Source organism: Myxine glutinosa, chromosome 1, assembly GCF_964187855.1.
Source record: "Myxine glutinosa chromosome 1, kmMyxGlut1.1, whole genome shotgun sequence".
Lineage (NCBI taxonomy): Eukaryota > Metazoa > Chordata > Myxini > Myxiniformes > Myxinidae > Myxine > Myxine glutinosa.
In genome coordinates, this window is record NC_136261.1 from 258,699,915 (window position 1) to 258,722,191 (window position 22,277).

The window sequence follows — 22,277 nt, forward strand, 5'->3', positions numbered from 1 at the left end:
CCATCATGAGGCAGTGCACGGCATGCATATGGTGTTCTATGAACACGTTAGCTCAACGGGACTTTAGTCCGGTGAGCTTATGCGATCGAGCAGTGTCCGTGGGTAAGTCAGTCACTCAGTGAATGAGTGCACGAGAGAGCGAGTCTGTAAACACTTCAGTCATTGTTTCTTCAACCACCACAATTTTGATGAAACTTGATCACAACCTTCATCGCCCATGATGTACCAAAGTTTGTTCACAGCATTAAAAATGTCGGGGTCTGAGGGGGTTTGGTGACTTGCTCCTGACCCAGGTGAGCTTCAGGACCCGTGGTCCTATGTTTAGTTCACCTGGAACGAAGTTCAGGGGAGCTTATGCGATGGCGCATTGTCTGTCAGTCCATCAGTCCGTAAAAACTTGAAACTTCTTCTCCAAAACAGCTGATGGGATTGCTACCAAATTTGGCACAAATGATATTTGTTGTGTTGTGACTAAAGTTTGTTCACGGCATTAAAACAATCTGGGTCTAAGGGGGTTTAACGGGGATCAAAGTGGATCCAGGTTTGACCCTCAAAATATATATTTGCTTTTTCCTCTGAAACTACACACACGATTCCGATGAAACTTGACCACAACCTTCATCACCTATGATGTACCATTGTTTGTTCACGGCATGAAAAAAATCTGCCCCTTTGGAGGCTTGGGTGGTTGCCCCCCAACCAAAATAGGTATTTGCTTTCTTCTCGGAAACTACACACACAATTTCGATGAAACTTCACTGCAACCTTCATCACTCGTGATGTACCAAATGTTTGTTCAAGGCATTAGAAAAATTGGGGTTGGGGAACAGGGGGGGGGGGGGGGGGGGGTTGGCCCCCAAAATAAGTCTTTTTTTTTGTTTGTTTAAAGTCTTATGATTATGTTTGTATTATTCAACATGCTGCACTGTCTTCTTGCAACCATTGAAATTGGTTTAAAATACCTTTAGTCGGTGCAGTATACTGTTTATTCTACCAGGTGAGCGCCAGGGGTATTGCCCCTATGTTTATATTTGTACTGATGCACATGAAGTATACCAATACATTTTTGCAATCTTAACACATTCACAAAATGAAAAGCGAGTTTGCAGACGACATTTTGCATCGGGTGAAGAGGTTAACACCGCACAGCAATGTCACTGTTAATAACACTTCAGAAGATGTGATTCTGTGTCGGGATCAAAGTTTTCTGACGACTGGATGAAGTCCATGAAAGATGGAGATTGTTAAATAATGAGGTGAATGGTATAATGTATAGTATGGAGGTGGGATGGCCAAAGTTTTGCGAAACTCTTTGAATTACTTTACAAAAGAAACAAAATTATTTACATACAAGGATCCCAGTATTGTGATTGAGTATGGAGGGAACAAATCCATCAGTGGTGGCTTACAGAGAACTCACCCCACTTTACATTTGTAGGAAATAAATTTTACTTGTGCTGAATTTATCTGTTTATGTCAGTATTCTGTCCAAGTGGTCCTTGAGGGCAGGTCTTACTGTCTTCATGATCTATTTCTTCAAGTCTTTATTCTTTGACTTCAAACTTCATTTTCTTTTCAGAGACGTGAGGCGTCTCGTGGTGGCCATGTCCCGTGCACGCTTGGGCCTCTATGTGGTTGCTCGTGTTCCACTTTTCCAGAATTGCTTTGAGCTGACTCCAGCTTTCCGCATTCTCACTGCCCGGCCTCTACGGCTCCATCTTGTGCCGTCCCAGACTTACCCCACTTTACAGAAGGTCAGCGGTGCTTATAAGATTGCAAAATTTACTCGTCTGCCACTCCTTTGTCTGCCTGTTCACTTGTCTAGCACATTGACCTTCTCTCTGACACACTGATGTTTTATCCACAGAATGGAGTGCGGCCCTTGGCAACAGATGTTAGAGTTGTGGCAGACATGCCTGATATGGCAAACTTTGTCTACAATATGTATATGCAAATGGTGCAGTACTATCAGGTAAAGTTTATACTTGCACTTAGGTAAGCAATCAAGAAAAAATTATACAATAAAAAAGTTGGATAATTACATTTTGCTGTGTACATATGATCCTTCGTATTCCTGAGGGCTGTGTTAACGAGAAAACCTGGCAAATGCAGAATTAGCGAATATGGATACCTTGGTTTAATGGGAAAAAGGAGTTAGGTTCCCAGGTCAGACTAAAAATTGGGGAAGAAATGGTAAATGTTTAAGAACAATTATTAAAACAAATAAATTCCAGTATACAGAGTCCGTGTTTACATGGGGTGTACTTACTTTTTCACGTGACTGTATATATATATATATATATACATAGTAATGACTTGCAGTTGGGATTAAAATCAAATGAATCCATTTTTAGTTCTCCAACCTTTAATGAGCAAACAAACAACTGCTCGACGTTTCGACCAGCAACACGGATAAACTGTATCGTTTGAGTGTTTTCCCGTTCGTTTCTTTGTCAAATTTCCGCTGCGTATTTTGTTGTGTATGTGTTATTGTGTGTTTCTATTTGGTTTTGGTATTGTAGTTTTGCAAATTTGTGTGTAATTAGTCGTTTCTTTGTTCGCGCCTCGTGCGCCTCGTGCGGCCTGGTGTCTCGTGCGGCCTGGTGTCTCGTGCGGCCTCCTCGTCTCGACTTGTGCCCCGCCCCCTATATCTCGTTTTTCCTTCACCTCTGCTCCTGCTTTCTCAAATCCACGTTCTCACTTAGAGACTTTTCCCAGATTGTTTTTTCATGGTTTTGTTTAAATATTTATTTAAATATGTTTAAACCGCAGCCGTGATGCTGACGCCCCCCCCCCCCCACCCCCCAGAATTTCCATGTTTTAAACGTTTCCCAGTGTGTACCCTGGATAAGAATAGGTACGCCGTATCCCTGCGTGTCGTAAGAGGCGACTAAGTGGGTTGGCGTCAGGAAGGGCATCCGGCCATAAAAACATTGCCTCAAAAAGAGAACCATGACAATTACAACTACATGTGGGCAGGGTACAGCCCGAAGTGGAGATCGGTTTCTGAGGTTTGGGACATGGATTGTAGGGACAATGACAGGGAGATCAGGAGAAGTGGTGGAAGTATTGGTCAGAAGAAGAGTGGACATATGTTGTGTGCAAGAGACGAGATGGAAGGGAAGTGGTGTGAGAATGGTGAAGGGTAGGCAGGGACAGAAATACAAGTTTGTGTGGCAAGGGTGCCTGGAGGGCGTGAATGGTGTTGGTGTCCTGTTTTCTGAGGAGTTTGTAGACAGTGTGGTGAGTGTGACTGGAGTGAGTGATAGGTTGATGATGGTGAAAATGATGATTGGAAAGCTCTTGGTGAACGTCATCTCGGGATATGCTCCGCAGGTTGGTCGAAGCGATGAAGAGAAGGACAAGTTCTGGTGTGCGATAGAGAAGCTGATGGAAGACGTGAAAGATGAGGAAGTTGTTGTGGTAGGAGGAGACCTAAATGGACATGTGGGAAGGAGTATGGATGGTTTTGACGGAGTTCATGGGGGTTACGGATATGGTGTGAGAAATGGAGAAGGTGAAAGGATTTTGGAGTTTGCTGATGGAGCTGATTTGTTGATTTGTAATACTCAGTTCCAGAAAGAGGATAATAAGCTTGTTACATACACGTCAGGTGGGTCGACGACAACCGTTGACTACCTGATGGTGCGTGGTGCGTAGGCGAGATAGGGGGCACCTCCGGGACACAAAGGTGATCCCGGGGGAGGAGGCTGTTTCACAGCACCACTTGGTTGTCTGCGACGTAAGGGTGAAAGGTGCGAGGAGAGCTCGGCGGGTGAAGTACCAACCGAGAATGAAGGTGTGGAGGTTGAAAGAGGTGACAGTAAGGGAGGCATTAAAAGAGAGGCTGAGTAGGGTCGAGGATGATGTGGTTGAGCTTGAAAGTGGTTGGATGTCAATGAAAGCTAGTCTGTTGGGAGCCGTTGGTGAGGTATGTGGATGGACAAAAGGACCACCGAGGCACTCGGAAACATGGTGCTGGGATGATGAAGTTGGAAAGGATTGACGAGAAGAGGAAGAAGTTCAAGGAGTGGCAGAAGGCGAAGGGTACGGGAGCAGAAACAGCAGAGCATGAAAGTTATAAGGCAGCCAGGAAGGCTGCAAAGAAAGAGGTAGCAAAGGCGCAGGAGGCATGCAGGAAAATGTTCGGAGAACGCTTGGATTCGGAAGAGGGTCAGAAAGCAGTATTCAGGATTGCAAAGCAGATAGCGAAAGAGAGGTGTGATGTGATGGGGGTGAGTTGCTTGAAGCATGAAGTGGGACAAATCGTTGTCGACCCAGATGGAATTAACGGAAGATGGAAAAGATATATGGAAATGCTGTTGAATACAGAGAATGAATGGGATGGCAACATAGAGAGTAACCCAGTTTTAGGACCGGCAGAGAAGGTAACTGAGAAGGAAGTTGAGGAAGCGATAAAAGCAATGAAGGGTAGAAAAGCGGGAGGGCCGATGGGAGTTGTGGGAGATATGTTGAAGGCAGCAGGAAGTTGGGGTGTGAAGAGAATGACAGAGATCTGTAATCTGGTGGTGAAAGAAGGCCGCATTCCAGTGGATTGGGAACTGAGTACCCTCGTCCCTCTATACAAGGGGACAGGTGACCTTCTGGAGTGTGGCTCGTACCGAGCGATAAAGTTATTGGAGCATGGAATGAAGGTATTGGAAAGGGTGTTGGAGAGGAGGATAAGGAAGAAAGTGAAGATCGACGAAATGCAGTTTGGATTCATGCCAGGAAGAGGAACGACAGACGCGCTTTTCATTGTGAGGCAGTTGCAGGAGAAGTACATGGAGAAGAGGAAGAAGTTGTTTCTTGGGTTTGTTGATCTGGAGAAAGCATTCGATCGGGTTCCACGCAAAGTATTGACATGGGCATTGAGGAAGTTAGGAGTGGAGGAATGGTTGATCAGAGTAGTGATGGCAATGTACAAAAGAGCGCGCACAGCTGTAAGGACGAAGGACGGGAACAGTGGTGAGTTTGAGGTGAAGGTGGGAGTGCATCAGGGGTCGGTACTAAGTCCACTACTATTTGTAGCTGTGATGGAGGTGCTGGCTCAGAATGTAAAGGAGGGTTTACCGTGGGAGTTGTTGTATGCAGATGATCTGGTGTTGATTGCCGAAAGTATGAATGGACTGAAGGAAAAGATGAACACGTGGAAGGAATGTGTGGAGACAAAAGATCTGAAGGTGAATATCGGAAAGACGAAGGTGATGGCAAGTGGTAAAGCATGTGGTGAGGTGGAAAGAACTGGGAAGTGGCCCTGTGCTGTGTGTCGGAAGGGTGTCGGAGTGAACTCCATTCAGTGTACAATGTGCGCTGAGTGGGTTCATCAAAAATGTAGTGGTCTGAGAGGGTCATTAACCAGTGTGGCAGCTACATTCAATTGTAAGGTGTGCACAGAGGGAGCTGCAGATGGAGGAAATGTTGAGTTGGATCTTGGAGACGGCGTGAAGCTGGAAGGTGTGAAAACATTTTGCTACCTCGGAGACATGCTGAATGGAGAAGGTGGATCAGACTCGGCAACGGTTGCTCGAGTGAGATGTGCATGGAAGAAGTTTCGGAAATTGAGTGGCGTGCTGATGATGAGGGGAGTGTCGTTGAAGCTGAAGGGAAAGGTGTATGCTGCATGTGTGAGAAGTGTTATGATTTATGGGAGCGAGACATGGGTAATGAACGTAGAGCAGCAACGAAGGTTGGAAAGGGTGGAAATGCGAATGGTTCGACGGATGTGCGGAGTATCGTTGAGAGAGAGGAAGACAAATGATGAATTGCGAAAGATGATGGGAATAGAGCCTGTGATTGATGCTGTGAAGAGGAACAGGTTGAGATGGTTTGGTCATGTGTTGAGGAAGGATGAAAGTGACTGGTTGAGAAGAGTGATGGAAATGAATGTAGAAGGAAGTAGAAGACGGGGAAGACCGAGAAAGACTTGGCTAAAGATGGTGGAAGAAGAAATGCGGGCAAGGGGGTTAATAAGGAGAGATGCAGAAAATAGGGCAAAATGGAGAAGATTGTCATGGGGACCGCAAGGCTAACCCCCGCTCTAGCAGGGAAAATGGCCTTTTAAAATGCATGTTGTTGTTGTTGTATACAGAGTACCAGCTTGCTGGGATGAATGATCCCGGTGTGTACCCCGGTTTAGAATAGGTACACCGTATCCCTGCGCATCGTAAGAGCGTGACCAAGGGTTGGCGTCAGGAAGGGCATCCGGCCATAAAAACATTGCCTCAAACAGGGAACCATGATTGTCATGGGGTAGGGCCCGCAAGGTTAACCCCCGCTCTAGTGGGGAAAATGGCCTTAAAACGATCATTCATATATAGAACTTTGCGTTTTTATTTATTTATTTACATTTGATGATGTGATGATGTTGGAAGTGAAGGCAGAAGGATGATTCATGCTCACTATGGACGTACTCACACCCGCAGCCAGCCTGTCTAACATATTAGCATCTGCACAGCACATATATCAATCCAATCTCACCCCTCCCCTCCAAATCTTCCCCATCACCCATCCCTTTCAGATCTCCCCCCTTGCCCCTTCCCTCCTAAACTCCCCCCACACCCCTCCCCTCTGAGACCCTCCCTCACTCCTCCCCTCCTAGACTCCCCTCTCACCCCTCCTCCTCAAAGCGTCCTCCCCGCTTCTTCCCCCTTCCAACTCTCACCTTCATCTCCCTCAACCTCCTGCCTCACTCTTCCCCCTCCTTAAACAACACCTCACTGCGCCTCACCCAATCACCATCAAACCTTTTGTCCGCCCCATTCTTCCCTTTCTCCAAGCTGTTCTGAAATCTCTGACACACCTTCAACAGCTCTCCCTACCTCTTCCACATCATACCCTACCGCTCCCCCCCCCCCCCTGTTCTGTATCCGATGCTCCCCCTTCCTCTTCTTTGACAGTATGGACCTCAAACATCCGGGGCCTTCGCTCAAACTTGACTGATCTCTCCATACAGGTTGCTTCTGACAAACCAGACGTGATCTGCTTAACAGAAACTTTCCTCCTTCATGATGTCTCTGATTCCTTGGTATCTCTCCCAGGTTACTCCCTCCTCCGGTATGATAGACCTGAGCCTCGTCCTGGAGGGGGGGTTGCTATCTTTATAAAAAACTCTTCCTCACTCGCCCTGCACTGCCCTCTCTCCACCTCACCCCCAGGAATACCTTTGGCTACGGCTTCCCCTTCGCTCCCACCTTTTGTTCATATGTGTGTTGTACCGTCCGCCAAACAGTGATGACTCCATCTACATCTCGCTGTCTGATAACATGGACCAACTTCTATCTACCTATCCCAACTCTCTCTTCCTCATATGTGGTGATTTCAATTGTCACCATGCCAGTTGGCTGGGTGTGGGTACCTCTCTCACCAGCCATGGCTCTTCAGCAAAGGACTTCTGTGACTCACTGGGACTGACACAATCTGTCAATTTCCCGACCCGGATACGGAGCATCTTCTCTTCTGGACTTGGTTATGACTAACTTCCCTGAAAATGTCTGCTGCTCTTCTTCTGCTCCAATCGGCTCATCTGATCATGTGCTTGTTAAAGTGGACATCTCTCTGACCGTTCTCAGAGAGCCTCCTCAGCGTCGACGAGTCTGGCATTTCACTCAGGCCAACTGGCATGGTCTTAAAGCAGCCATCAATCATCTGGACTGGTCTCCCATCTCTACCGCCTCTGACATCAACTCATCCTGGGAATTCTTCCAAAGTAAACTGCTCTCTCTCATGCACAGATTTATCCCATCTCGTCTTCAGTTGTCATACCCTTCCTCCCGTCCATGGTACACGGAATCTTGTGGTGAGGCTGTTGCCCAGAAACAACTTGCTTTCGTCTCCTGGAAAGCAAATCCAACGGAAGGAAATCTCATTTCCTTTCTCAAAGCCCGAAACAAGTGTGTGTCCACCCTCAGGAGAGCCAGGAAACAATATCTCTCCGTTCTCAGGACAGAACTCTCTTATCTGTCTCCCTCTTCCAAATCCTGGTGGCGTCTGGTCAAATCTGTTTCTGGTGTTTGTTCCCCCTCCATCCCCTCCCTCACCTCAAACGGCCACACGGCTGACTCCGCGCGTGAAAAAGCTGAATGCCTCAACTCTGTGTTTGCCTCTAAATCTTGTGTCCCAAACCCATCCCTCTCTGTACCCACCATACCCAGTCGTACCCAGCTGCTCCTGGACTCTGTGTCCTTTCCTCGTGACAAGGTGGAAAAGTTTCTGTCAACCCTCGACTCTGATTCTGCAACTGGACCTGACGGCATCAGCCCACGGGTCCTAAAATCTTGTTCTTCTGCTCTTTCACTCCCTCTCTCTGTTCTCTTCACACTCTCTTTTGCTCAAGGTCATCTGCCATCTGCTTGGAAATCTGCCAACATCACCGCTTTGCACAAAAAGGTGCAAAAACAGATCCCAGCAACTACAGACCAATCAGCCTTCTCTCAATTATCAGTAAAGTCATGGAATCCATCATTGCTTCAGATATGAAATCTTTCCTCTTCTCCAATGGCTTGATCTCTGATCATCAATTTGGTTTCAGACCTGGTCACTCTACTCTGGACATGCTGCTACTGCTTTCTCAGCAATGGATGGAGGTCCTCAATGCCAAACAGGAAATTAGAGCTGTCTCCCTTGACATATCACGTGCCTTCGATACGGTCTGGCACCCCGCTCTGCTCACCAAACTCTCCTCTGTTGGTATCCATGGAAATCTCCACGCATGGCTGGCGGATTTCCTCTCTAGTCGTAGTCAACGTGTGGCCCTGAATGGGTTTCTCTCATCTCCTCTTCCTGTTCAGGCTGGAGTTCCCCAAAGCAGTGTTCTGGGCCCTGTGCTTTTTCTGGTCTTCATCAATGATCTCTCCGACTCTCTTGAAAATCCTCTCTATCTCTTTGCTGATGACTCTACTCTCTGTCGCTCCATTCTTCATCTCTCAGATCGACAGTCTGCAGCCTCCTCACTCTCTGCAGACCTGGACAAAATCACAGGCTGGGCAAACAAGTGGAACATGTCTTTCAATCCTGACAAATCTCACACTCTTACGATGTCTCTCCGAAAAGACCGACTGGACAACCCTCCCCTCTACTTTCTGAATAATCCTCTCCAAGAAGTTCTGTCACTCAAACTTTTGGGTCTCACTATCTGCCATGATCTTTCCTGGGAAAACCACATTTCAAATCTGGCCTCCAAAGCCAGTCGCCGACTGGGCATCCTCCGTCGTGCGAAGTCCTTCCTTGGCACACCTGAGCTCCTCACCACGTACAAGGCTTTCATCCGCAGCTCAATGGAATACTGCTCTCCCCTCTGGGCTGGTGCTCCTGCCTCACACCTAGCTCGTCTTCACGCTGTTGAAAGCAAAGCATTCAGAATCATTGGAATCTCCCGTGATGAAGATAACTCCAAGGGCCTCTCACTCACTCACCGCAGGCAGGTTGGTAGTCTTTCCGTCTTCTACCGACTCCTCTCTGGCCTTGCCCCCCCAGCTCTCTCTGGGCTCTGTCCCGCAAATATTCCTACAGGTCGCACAAGATCTGCCTGCAACCCTCTTATGGTTAAACTGCCAAAATCAAGACTCTGCTCACCTTCACTCCTTCATTCCTCTTTTCTCTCGCCTCTGGAACAAACTCCCTCACTCTCTTCAATCCCACTGCACCCTCCAGGTCTTTAAAACAGCTGTTCACCACCATCTCTTATCTTCCCCCATCCAAAACCTTGATCTTTTCTATCCCCGATAATTTCACCCCAATTCCACTTTTTGAAATACCAACTTCTGTCCTGGAAGTCCTTGGTGTCCTTGTGTTTTATACTTCTCCCACCCCCCCCCCCCCCCCACCTTCCCATGCCTCCTCCCCCCAAGCCCTCTCCCTCCCACACATCTCCCTGCTCTTAAATGTTGTGTGCTCTCAAGTGTTTGTGTGCTTCCCATTCTCTTGTCTTCCGCTCCCTCTTTTTATATATTATGTTTGTCTGGTTGATTTGTTTGTGAAGTAAATGTTAGCTCTTTCACGAGCCTCGATTCAGTATACAAAAAAAAAAAAATAATCTGCGCATCTCCCCCTCCTGTCCAAAGTGTTGGTTGGGCGGGTGTGAGGTGATGCGGAGTTAGGGTGATGGGGGCTCTCAAACTCGTGAATTAGGAATCGATATACATTTACCAATTTGCGAATATGTGGAACTTGCAAATGCAGAACTTACCAAAATGGAGGGTTTACTGTAGTTTGTGACGTTCATTTATTTGACATTGCGCGGTTGTTTTTATATTCTGCCCTTACTTTTTTCGGTAAATTGGTGAATAAGTTGATCTTTTTAACCTTTGTCATTACAGCCATTGATGCCACCTCCAAGATCGGATCCTCGCATGGTTCAAGCACCACAGGCCTCAAATGGAGACTACGGATTTCCAGCACAGCAGCTCACAAAGGCAACAGAAGTGAACCAGGATATGGCGCGTCAGGAAGAGCTGGCTGTCGTCGAGGACAAATCGGAAGCAGAACCGATGGAAATCCATGCTCAAACCGAAACGGAGGGGAAAGATGTAAGAATGGAAGGCAGTGAAGGAGATGCAGCAATTTTATTCAAAAAAAGAATTTTGATAGTTCAATTTTGCTGTAGTTGGTATCATTTATTAGCTTCGCCCCGAAGGGGTTGTGAGACAATTGTAACGCCCCTGTCGTTAACGCCCCTGTCGTTAACGCCCCTGTCTGTCTGTGTCTTCGTCTATATATGTTCACTTAAAAAAAAAAAAATTCTGCAACTGCTTGTCCGATCGATGCAAAACTTTAAACATGAGGGACTCCCCATGGATAATATTTTATTGATAGCTCTGACATCATTGGTCACATGGTATGGATATGGGTGCCATATTGGATTAAAGGGAAAAATATGGACATCTGCAAAAGCACTCGATGAAATTTTTTTTTTAACTTGGCAAATATCATTAACTCCCATTAGGGTATATAGGGTGTTAACGATGACATCATCGGTGAAGTGGTATTCAAGCCATAATTGGTTAAACCAAATCTTTATCGGAAAAATATGAAACTTCATATCTCGTGGACGACCCGAAGTGAGTGAATAATCAAATTTATGATTTCATCGGTCATGTGGTTTTGACAGCCATATTGGATTGAAAATAAAAACGTAACAAAATCTTCTTCTCCAGAAGCATAAACAGATTGATTTCATACATGTGATTGACTAGCCATCGGGAATGTAGTTTAAAAAAATTTCATATCAATTTTCATTGACACAATTTAGCAGTAATGTGTACAAAAGTGGTCGTTAAATATCCTAATAATTAATGAATAAAGCTATGGACAATGGCAATGTATGTGACATAATAGGGTGCACAGACGATACAGGTATAAAACCACCGTTTAGAGGCCATTTTTCCCCGCAAAGCGGGGGTTGGCCTTTTCGGGGACCGTGGTAGTTGTTGTTTTTTGGTCCCCTTTTTGAAGCAATGTTTTACGGCCGGATGCCCTTCCTGACGCCAACCCTTTTTGCCGCCTTCAACGACAAACAGGGAATTACCAGTGAACTGGTACTCAATTAGCCGACCTCGGAAGGATGACAGGCTGAGTCAACCCCCCTGGCATTAATTCGGCGATCGACCGAGATTCGAACCCAGGATCCTAGGATCCTAAGCCGGCACCCTAGCCGCTAGCCCAACACCAGGGATTAGACGATACAGGTATATGGGCCAATATAACAGTGGACCATAATCGTGTTCAGTTAACGATGGTGTTTGTGTTCAGCATGAGCGTGGAGGCCTGACGATGCGCTATACCGAGTGCCGTTCTACTTTAATTGGCAATGTGAAAAAAAGAATTGACTACGTTTTTCAGCATTTCGGTGAATACGTTTTTCCTTTTAACCTTTACCATGACAGCCATTGATGCCACCTCCAAGATCGGATCCTCTCATGTTTGAAGCACCACAGGCCTCAAATGAGGGCAATGGATCTCCAGCAGAGCAGCTCACAAAGGCAACAGAAGTGAATCAGGCCGTGGCTTGTCAGGAAGGGCTGGCCATCATTGAGGACAAAGCGGAAGCAGAACCGATGGAAATCAATGCTCAAACCGAAATGAAGGTGAAAGATGGAAGAATGGAAGGCAGTGAAGGAGCTGCAGAAATTTTATTCAAAATAAGAAATTCGGATAATTACATTTTGCTGTAGTTTGTAATCAATCATTTAATTGGTATTGTAAATTTTCATATTCACCTTGCTTTTTCCAGCAAATCGGAGAATAAGTTTTTCTTTTTATCCTTTGTTTTTGCAGCCATTGATGCCACCTCCAAGATCGGATCCTCCCCTCGTTCAAGCACCACAGGCCTCAAATGAGGAGACCACGTCTCCAGCACAGCAGCTCATAGAGGCAAGAGGAGTGAACCAAGACGTGGCTTGTCGGGAAGAGCTGGCTGTCGTCGAGGACAAAGCGGAAGCAGAACCGATGGAAATCCATGCTCAAACCGAAACGGAGGCGAAATATGTAAGAATGGAAGGCATTGAAGGAGACGCAGAGCATTTGGTTTCTGCAGCAATGGGAGAGGAAAGAGAAGGTGAAAAGAGGAAAGGGACAACTGAAACAACTGCGCAAGAGCAAGAACGGGTGAAAGCGGGGACGGAAGAAACGGGAACACAACACGTTATGAAGGAAGGTGAAAGCCATCGTGAAGAGAAAGATCAAAGTCGTGAAGATGGAGAAGAGCACAAAAAGTGACAGTGAAGATGATGTGGAGAACCAATGAGGCTCTCAAAAAAAAAAAAAACTTTGGAATCTTACTTTCAATCCAAGCAAAAAAACATTTGACCGATTTACGTGATTGAATCGACTCTTTTCCAATCAGGAAATCCTTGCGGAAAACCGTTTCCATATCAATGTGCAAGAAATGTTCCCTGTTGGCAAATGATTATGCCTGACACCGATTCAAACTCGACCACCATGCCAATGCCCACCGTTCATCTTGCATCATCTGTTGTCCATAAAGGCCTTTGTACAAATTGCACAGATTGCAGACACTTGCGGAAAGGAAGTTGCTTGCCATTGCGAGTTGTTTTGTCGCTCGCAAGTAAATCTCGTAATTTTTGGGTTGTTGATAACATTTTGTATGAAACTGAAATTACTCATCATTGTTTTGTCACTTACCTGTGCATTTTGATTATTTTGTTTGTAGCATTTGGTCTTCTGCAGTATATTATTCTTCCACATTTGTCGTAAAATACTTTTTGTAAAGAATTCTTTGTTTGTGCTTTCATGAGTTCCTGTTTCCCTGGTAGGGAGCTATCGTTTTAATACTAATGCATTTTAGACAAGAACTAGAAGGCCACTCGGTAGAGCGCATACCTCTGCCAGGCTGAACAGTTGATGTTTTGTATCCCACTGATAGGCCGGATATGGATTCGGACCTGAACCAAAATCTAATCACTTGTTCTTGTCACTTACTCAACACGTCCACCAAGTTTATAGTGTGGTATGAGGTGTCATGAAAAACAGCTCCCGTGCGATTTGCGTGCTAAAATTGATTTTTTTGCTTTGTTGGATTGATTTTAGGTCAATTTATTCGAAAATAATGGGGTTCAAATTTTCCGACCCCTGGACCCCCTTTTAAGGGGTGTTTTGTTTCCAGTGACCCCCGGGACTGACCATGCGACTTTCTCCCCTAACAACTGAGAGATTTTATCGATCTCGGGGTCGTTAGAGAGGTTTTCGATGACGCTAAATCCATTTATGATACTTTCGAAGCGACCGGAAGTGGCAATCCCCGACTTCCGGTTAGGTTCCATGCCAAGGTCAAGGTCATTTCGAAGGTAGCGATAAAACCTGGTCATATAGTACCACTCTCTGAGGGTTTTCATGCATGAGAAGACGGCTGAAGCAGTTATTTTTGCGATCAGACTGGCCAGTCACAAATAAATCTACGTTTTAAAGCCATTCTTAGTCAAATTTAGAAAATATTTACCGAAATAGCAAAAGTCCTACAAATGATATAAATACAGAACTATGTGTGTTTAGCTTGTTTAATGTCACAAAATGTTTTTGTTTACACAAGTATGTAATAATGTAACACAATTCCTCTAAATTCTCAAGATAACACATCCGAGAATCATGCAAGATAATTTTGATAATTAAATAGCTTTTAAACTAAAATTACTGGACGGATTATTCGTCAAAATCTTCGCTAACTATATCATTTCTTACCAAATGTACACAATTATCGACACAAGTAGTTAAGAAATGTAACACAATTCCTCTAAATTCTCAAGATAACACATCCGAGAATCATGCAAACTAAACGACTGGACGGATTATTCGTCAACGTCTTCGCTATGTATATCATTTCTGACCAAATTTACACAGTTATCGACATAACATTTACATAGAGGAGGGCATGGAAGACCGTTCTTCCAACAACTGCATCTGCCTTTGCAGCTTGATTTACATTTACATTTCGTAAGCTCAATCACAGCTTTTGGGGCAGGGAGGTTGAGACATCCCACCGGAACATATAGACCTTTCTTTACAGTCCATCCATTTTGTTCAATAGAAGGCAGAGTCGGGCAGTTTGTAGTATATGATTTATCCCGCATGGCGATGTAATTTGCGCGATGGATGTGGGGCAATAACGCAGCGCGAGTAGGAGGTAACATCTCTCCCTCTAAGTTATTTGACCGAAATAGTTCCCATCTAAGCGCTGGTAGGGTTGTAGGACCGGTCGAGCAGTATACGCGACAGACAAACTTCTCCAAATCCTTGACCTGAGAGGGCAGTTCACCATTCGTCAGCGTGGTCGGGATAGGACCCTCACCAAGCTCCCGGAAGCAGCTGATGGCAGGATCATCTTCATCAAGCTTCATGTAGGCACCAACCCAGGTCTTCTTGGTGATTCCCATGAATTTCCCACCCCAGTCAGCACCAGAGAAATTGTGGAGTCCAATCAGTCCTTGACATTTCCGAAGACCTATTACTCCAACTCGGTCCACCACATCAATTTCGCGGTACTTCGTTCCCTTACCAGTTAAAAACTTCAGATGAGCTTGAGCTCCAAGACGACCACAAGAGACCAGGTCCAGGAGAAGCGTGAGGACGTCTGTGTCGGGTGACTAAACACATATGTATCTCTCAGCACTTTCAGCGATAGAAGCCAAGACTTGATGAGGTATCAGTGTATCAGCTTCTTCGTGTGAATGATCTTCTTCACAATTGTGACCCTTGATCTTGGTGTTGTACACGACGACTAGTTTGAAGGTATTGTTACCGGAGAAGTGTTCCAACAAACCCTGAGCGAACATAGAAGTCAGTTTACTCTTAGAACTTGATGCAGACAGAATCTCCTTTAGAGACATTGTGAGCTTCATATCTGGGTGGATGGCATATTCTGTGGAGGTCTTACTTCTCTTTTGGCGCGTCTTGTTCTTCAGAGTTTTATCCAGATAACGATGAAATACCACTCGAGCCTCATTGTAGCCTGTCATCATGTACTCAATCCGCTTGATAAATGCGTCTTGGAGGTCCGATAGCTTTCGCATTATCGTTGTTTTCTTCATACTCTGAACCACAGCCATGGCGTCAATGACAAGAACTCGCGATGGACCATCTGCCGGAGATATATCGAGAAGAGGAGGCGATTGAAGTGGTTGCCCCTTCACCCCTTCAACGGCATGCATCAGACTGGCCTTGTCCGTCGGAATGTACAGAGACCCATCAACAGCGCAAAGGGAGCGGGGTAGCACTGACATCTCATACTCTCCGATTGTCTCTTCTAGTTTTGGCACCAGCTGAGGCCGGCTTCTTTGGATGATAAGAAATCTGCCGAGCAGTTCACGATCTTCACGCAACTTGATGACCTTATCACCAACGCGAGCTTTAGTTTTCTCCATCAAGTTCGAAAAGGTTTTTAGCTTCAGTTTCTTCATTGGGTCCCAAACCGAAAGTGTTGATGTGGGCAGTAATCTGTCTTGAACGAAATCGTTAAAACATTTCCGTCCCTTCCCTGCAAATCGCAAGATATCGTCTTTCGCATCTTCTGGAACAAGGGCTGAAGACACCAGGCTCTTCAAAGCAGGCTTTACTGTAAACGGATTGCCCGCGCAATGCAACTCAATGGAGTGACGGATCTTCAGAGCGTTTTCTCTCGATCTCGCTGCAACTTGTCCCGAAAGCTGGTAATGTTCACTTCGCTCAGTAGATTTAGAGGCTTGAGGGAAACTGTTGAGATACTGCTTCACTATACGAGCGAGGTGAGGTGTGGTAGTAAGAAGTCGGTCTAGGGCAGCTTTGTCTTGGCTCAATCCAACCATCCCGCTGTGACGCTTCAACCCTTTGATCTCTTGCTCCAGGGCCTGGTCGGTGAAAAGATGAGTGAAGGGAACTTCTGATTTTGCCACAACGAAGTCTCCTGATTTCAGGGCCTCCCACGTAACTGTATCATCCTCTTCCAGAGCATTCATTTGTGCAAGATGGACTGGCATTAGGCGAGCATAATTCAGGAGATCGCGTGCGAAGAAATACTTGATGAGGTTCTCTAAGGCAGCCAAATAACCTTCCCAGTCAGCTGAACGGCAGGCACCTATGAGATGCAAAAGACTTTCCACTTGCTCGAGGTACTGGTTGAGAAATTGAGCGAGCTCGCCGATGTTGTCTTCTTCTTTCTCATGGGGATTTTCTGAGTACGAGGACCGGATGTCATTGTAGATATCAACCATGTCTTGGCTACGGTCGTGGAGAGCTTTCTTGAGAGCAACGCATTGGTCACGAAGTGGTTCAGGTGGATGATCAGAGAAAATGGCGTCAAACTTCATCATCATGATTGCCAGGCTAGTCGTGATGTGGTACTCAACTCCTCGCTTGTATGCCTTGCCACCATAGACCCCACGAAGACCTGCAGAAGTGTATGTGCCGCTTTCAATCGCACACGTGTCAATGCCACTTCCGTCGATTGTTTTGCCAAGAGCGTGCAGGGCAGCAAACGCAATATGCAGAACGCCCGCTCGGAGAATCCAGTTGGTGTTATTCACTGACTGCTGAATCTTGAGGGCGCGGCTGTAAAGATCAAGATCGAGCGTTATGAGGGTTCTTCTCTCAGGACCAACCACAAAAGCAGATATGCCCTGAGTCAACATCAGAACAGTATAGAGGGTCGAGTAATCTGTTGGAGAAGTCTTGAATAGCGGAGCGATCACTTCTGTGTTAGTCGGGCTCAGACTCTGACAGGAGCATGATAACAGAAGAGATTTAGTAGCACCCCATGTTGGCATAACTTCTTCCTTTGCTAACTCCTTACCTTTAAGGATTCGTTTTGTCACTGAAAGAATAGGATCGTCGGAATATCTGGGGTTTTGACCTGCGGTCTGACCTTGCAGTTCTTCAGTCTCTTGCTGCTCTATATTCTCCACACGTTGGTCATTTAGCTTTTCACCACCTCTGTCATCAGTACCGTAGTAGTTGGCAAGCGCCCAGGTGTGAGTGAAGTCTTTGGAAATCTTACTCCTCCGCTTTTCTAAATGGTAGACCTCAAATCGAATTGGTTTAGGTTTAATGATTGGCTCTTGCAGGTACTTGACTTCGAACGCGAGTGGTGCCGGTGCGAGAAGTTTCTCTGGGATGACAAGTGGTTGGTTGATGGGCTCGCCATCTTCTGCTCGCTGGTTGATCACGATCACTGTGCCATGGAATGTGTTCTGTCCAGTCGGTGTGTCTTCTAAGAGGTCGATGTTATCAACAGCGAACCAGATGTTCAATCCCTTCTTGATGAAATCAGGCAGACAAAATCCACCAGCCTCCTTCATTCGCTGAAGAACGCCTTGCTCTATGCGCTTTTCGAGATCAAGGAGCCTCTGGTAGTCGCTCCCAATGTAAACTTCTGATAGGTTATTGACGAGGTTTTTGTCACGAACTCTGGAATGAATGGTGAGCGGCAAGCCTATTGAGAGGGGTGTCTGGGCAGTTTGCTGAAAGATTTCGTTTTGTTTTGGCTGATGCTTTACCTGGCGATCGGTTCGAGTATTCTGGACGAGAAACTGGCAAGCAACATCAACAGTTTTGTCCACTTGTGCATTGCGCATTTCAGAAACTTTGAGAACATGACGGCCAAATAGGAGATGAGTGAGGAAGAACTGGAGAAGTGGAGGATTCTCAAAGTCTTCAAACATTCCCCTGAACGACCAGCTTCGATGCTGCATTATCTCTTCCCTTAGAATGTTTGCCATGTTCTTCAAGTTGCCAACTGTGTCGTCGTTATCCAGCTGTGCAGACCTCAGTTGCATGGCCTTCCTAACCGCCAGTGAAAGAACGAGGTTGTTGGGCTCATTTTTGTGTCGTGATTGGACGAACTGGATATTCGGAAGCCGTTCAGTAATGAGCTTTTTCAAATGCTTGCGGTAGTTGGTTGTCTGATTGATCTCTACATTATACCTCTTCAAAATGGACAAATATGCACCATTCACTTCAGCCTTGTTCAGAGTAAGATCGTCCGCAGTAAGAGTATTTTGGACGGAGAGAAGCAACTGTTCATCACATAGAGAGCCAATAAGCTGGGTATTACTACGATCTTTTCACGTTAAAGTGCGCTGCGCGTATCGTAAACATTTCCTATGATAGTATTTTTCAAGAGCAGAGGCATCCCCAGCGTCTTCTAACTCGGACACGCAAGTTCTGATGCGGTCATCCTGAGTCTTGAGCTTTATCTCGAGGAAGTTTTCACCCATCTTGTCAGAGTAAACGCGATGGAGAGGTTCTGATATGTTATTAGAACAAAAGCTACATGACGAGAACACACACCTTTTCCTTCGGGATGGTTTTTGTTCTTTTAGGTCGGGTAGAGTCGGCCACACTGGAAGGTCGTCCAGGCCCACGCGCAGGGCATGCAGGAGAATCAAACCGCACTCGTTTAACCCTTAGCCGTTCAATCATGCTTGTGTTGACGATGGGTTTTCGACATTCGCTATGATACCGTACTGATTTCCGTTCAGATTCACCTAAGCTAGCTAACCGATCTGTAAGTCGCTTAATATCACCCTGACCCAAAGACAGTCGCTCGTTAGCACAATAAATAAGTTCGCCAATCATATCAGGATTGTTTATCAGTCCCTTCTTTGATGTAGCTCCCTCATTGCAGATGATGCACACGCTGTTCTTCTCAGACATGACCTCTAGATGGTTTTGTACTAGTCTCTGTCAGCCTTCTTTCTGAAAAACAAACAAAAAAAAGCCTTGAGCATTTTACCAATATTTTTTTGTCCTTATCTCGCGACAGGGCATCTAGATCGCAAAAATAACTGCACCAAACGTCTTCCTGTGCCTGAAAACCATAAAAAAGAGGTATTACATGCCTAAGTTTATTGCTACAATTGAAATGACCTTGACCTTAGCATCTTTGGTGAACGGAAATCTGGGATCGCCACTTCCGGTCGCTTCGAAAATATCATAAATGGATTTAGCGTCATCGAAAACCTCTCTAACGACACCGAGATCGATAAAATCTCTCAGTTGTTAGGGGAGAAAGTCGCATGGTCAGTCCCGGGGGTCACTGGAAACAAAACACCCCATAAAAGGGGGTCCGGGGGTCGGAAAATTTGAACCCCATTATTTTTCAATATTTTGACCTCAAATTAATCCAACAATGCAAAAAAATCAATTTTAGCACGCAAATCGCACGGGATTACACCATACCACACTATCTGCTGCAAGACCTACAAACAGAACTTCATAAATGCAACCCTTATATTATATACATGATTTCAAGCAGGTATGTGAAATCCCTTCCACAGAAATTGGTCAGGCTCGATTTGTAATCAATGAAAACAGTCGGCCCCAAGGTGAACACGTGCGACGTTACAATCGAAGTTTCAAGGAAGTGTCAGTTTTAATGGGTGATGAACCTGGTCGGCATGACTTGATACTGCAGGCTGCAGCTGAGGGGTGGTGGGGTGGATTGCACACAATATCTGACACACATCGTTCGGCAGATCCTCTTCACTTTGTTCTTCTTTTCCTTGGAGGTACAGATGGCTGGCACCTTGGTTTAAAGCACGTCAACCCACAAACAGGACAAACTATGAACAAGCGCATAGTTGCAAGAGAGTTCTATGCATACCATATCCAGCAGAGATTGAACCAATCAGATGCACTGTTCAGATCAAGACGTCTTTTCCAAGAATACTGTTGCATGTCATTTGCAACAGCAGAAAAGCAACGTCTCTACTACCTACAGAACAACCAGAAAGCACTTTGTGTTGAGCTGTACAACAACCTTTGTGATATGGTCCATGCTCATGACATTGCTGGTACTCGTGGAAATCCTGTCATTGGCAAACGTGTCATCTTGCCACCATCTTTTGCTGGAGGGCCACGACACGTGCACCATCGGCTTCAAGATGCGATGGCCATCGTCAGAAAGTATCACAAACCTGATCTGTTTTGTCACATGTACATGTAATCCTCACTGGCAAGAAATCAAGGATGTTCTTCTCCTTGGACACAAATGCTTCAGACAGGCCAGACATTGTGGCAAGAGTCTTCAAGGAGAAGCTTAGGGAGTACCTGGATGAGATTAAAAAAAAGAAAAAGAAAAAAGGACAGCATCTTTGGGAAAGCAGTTGCACACCTATATGTCGTGGAATTTCAGAAGAGAGGATTACCACATGCTCACATTCTTATTATTCTCGAGCAAGCTAACAGACTGTGCTCGGCTGATGATGTGGACAGTTTAGTTTGTGCAGAACTACCTTCTGATCCGACAACATTTGAAGAGGGTTCCTTACAACGTGTTCAAGCACAACGCCTCCAGGACATTATCCTGCAGTGCATGGTACATGGACCTTGTGGACCAGAGAAGCCAAATGCCCCTTGCATGAAAAATGGGGTGTGTGACGAGGGTTATCCCAAAGTATTCTCTAATGTTACAAAATGGGATGACAATCATACCTACCCCACATATCGTCGCCGCTCTTCACTGCAAGGTGGTCGCCAAATCATACACAATCGCCGCACTGTGGACAACAGCTGGATTATCCCATATAATCCATACTCCAGCATCAGATATAAGGCTCACATAAATTGTGAAGTATGCTGCTCGGCCCTTGCAGCAAAATATCTATTCAAGTATGTTCACAAGGGCAATGACAGAGCTATGGTGCAGGTGCAATGTGCTGAGGCAGATCGAGAAACTACTGCAAGCTCATTTCACGGAATGAAATAAAAGAGTATCAAGATTTACGTTCCCTTGGCTCTATGGAGGCATGCTGGCGTCTTTTCTGTTTCAATATTAGCGAGCGCCATCAAGCTGTGTATGCCTTACGACTTACGTGTACACCTTCCTGACCACAAAATGGTCTACTTTGAAGAGGCATGAGCGTCGATCTACAAACCAAAGGCAAACGACTGAATTGGTGGGATAATTCAATTACAACCATATCAATCCCAGCACCAAGGTCAGATATTGTGATTTTCCAGAAAATTTTGTTTGGAAAAACAATACAAAGACATGGACTCTACGCCAGGGTGCATTCAAAACAATCGGTAGAGGCCTCGATGTCCACCCATTAGCTGGAGATGTCTACGACCTTCGAATGCTACTGAATCATGATCACAGCAAAGGTGCAACATTTTATGGTGTTTTTCAGTAATATTGTGCCCAGAGAACAGCATCACAAAAGTAGGCCAAAATATGAGAACCGCAAAGGGTTTAAATATGACGTCAAACAAAATGGCCGCCATTTGACCAAAAATCCTAATATCTTCACATTTCTTTTGAAACGAGCAGTACTAGACCACTTTAAAAGTGAAAATTATTCATAAAGCTTATGACCGTAGAAGTCTTGCAGTCAACAGAAGTGTCTAAGTTATGTCATGACGTCATGACATGACATGACATGACGTCATGAAATCACGTCATGACCTAATTTTTTAATCTGATGGTAAATTCCAATTTATGAAACTGAGATTCACATGAAATTAAATTGAACTACTTTTTGTCCTGTATATCTGTGTGAGATGGCATCATCAAGTCACCGATGATGCCAAAATGCCCAGAATTTGTTGCTTCGCCGGATGACATGGTATCCACGCATGCATTTCTGAAACACTTCTGGGTTTTCAATCTCCAACGACATCATCTTTTGGAGATACAGATAGGCAGACTTGAGGTAATTTGGGTGACCTGCGGCGGCAAACATGGGCAAACAATCTGAGACAGCATGGAGGTGCATTTGCCATGATGACGTGCGATCAGCCTCAATAAGCTCCCGTGCAAATCCCAACATTCGCAGATAGTTCAACCACAGTTT

The 22,277-nt window shown here is 45.5% G+C and overlaps 1 protein-coding gene across 4 annotated transcripts in view; it reads left to right on the forward strand.

Annotated features, from left to right (window-relative positions):
• Positions 1 to 13,230, forward strand: part of AQR (aquarius intron-binding spliceosomal factor) — a 172,743-nt gene extending 159,513 nt beyond the window's left edge. For all 4 annotated transcript variants that reach the window (XM_068103356.2, XM_068103357.2, XM_068103359.2 and 1 more), the window contains exons 34-38: positions 1,580 to 1,754; positions 1,868 to 1,972; positions 10,317 to 10,526; positions 11,883 to 12,083; positions 12,274 to 13,230. In XM_068103356.2, the coding sequence (XP_067959457.2) occupies positions 1,580 to 1,754; positions 1,868 to 1,972; positions 10,317 to 10,526; positions 11,883 to 12,083; positions 12,274 to 12,714 (1,132 nt within the window). In that variant the 3' untranslated portion in view covers positions 12,715 to 13,230. The remainder of the gene's footprint in view (positions 1 to 1,579; positions 1,755 to 1,867; positions 1,973 to 10,316; positions 10,527 to 11,882; positions 12,084 to 12,273) is intronic.
• The last annotated feature ends 9,047 nt before the right edge of the window (positions 13,231 to 22,277 follow it).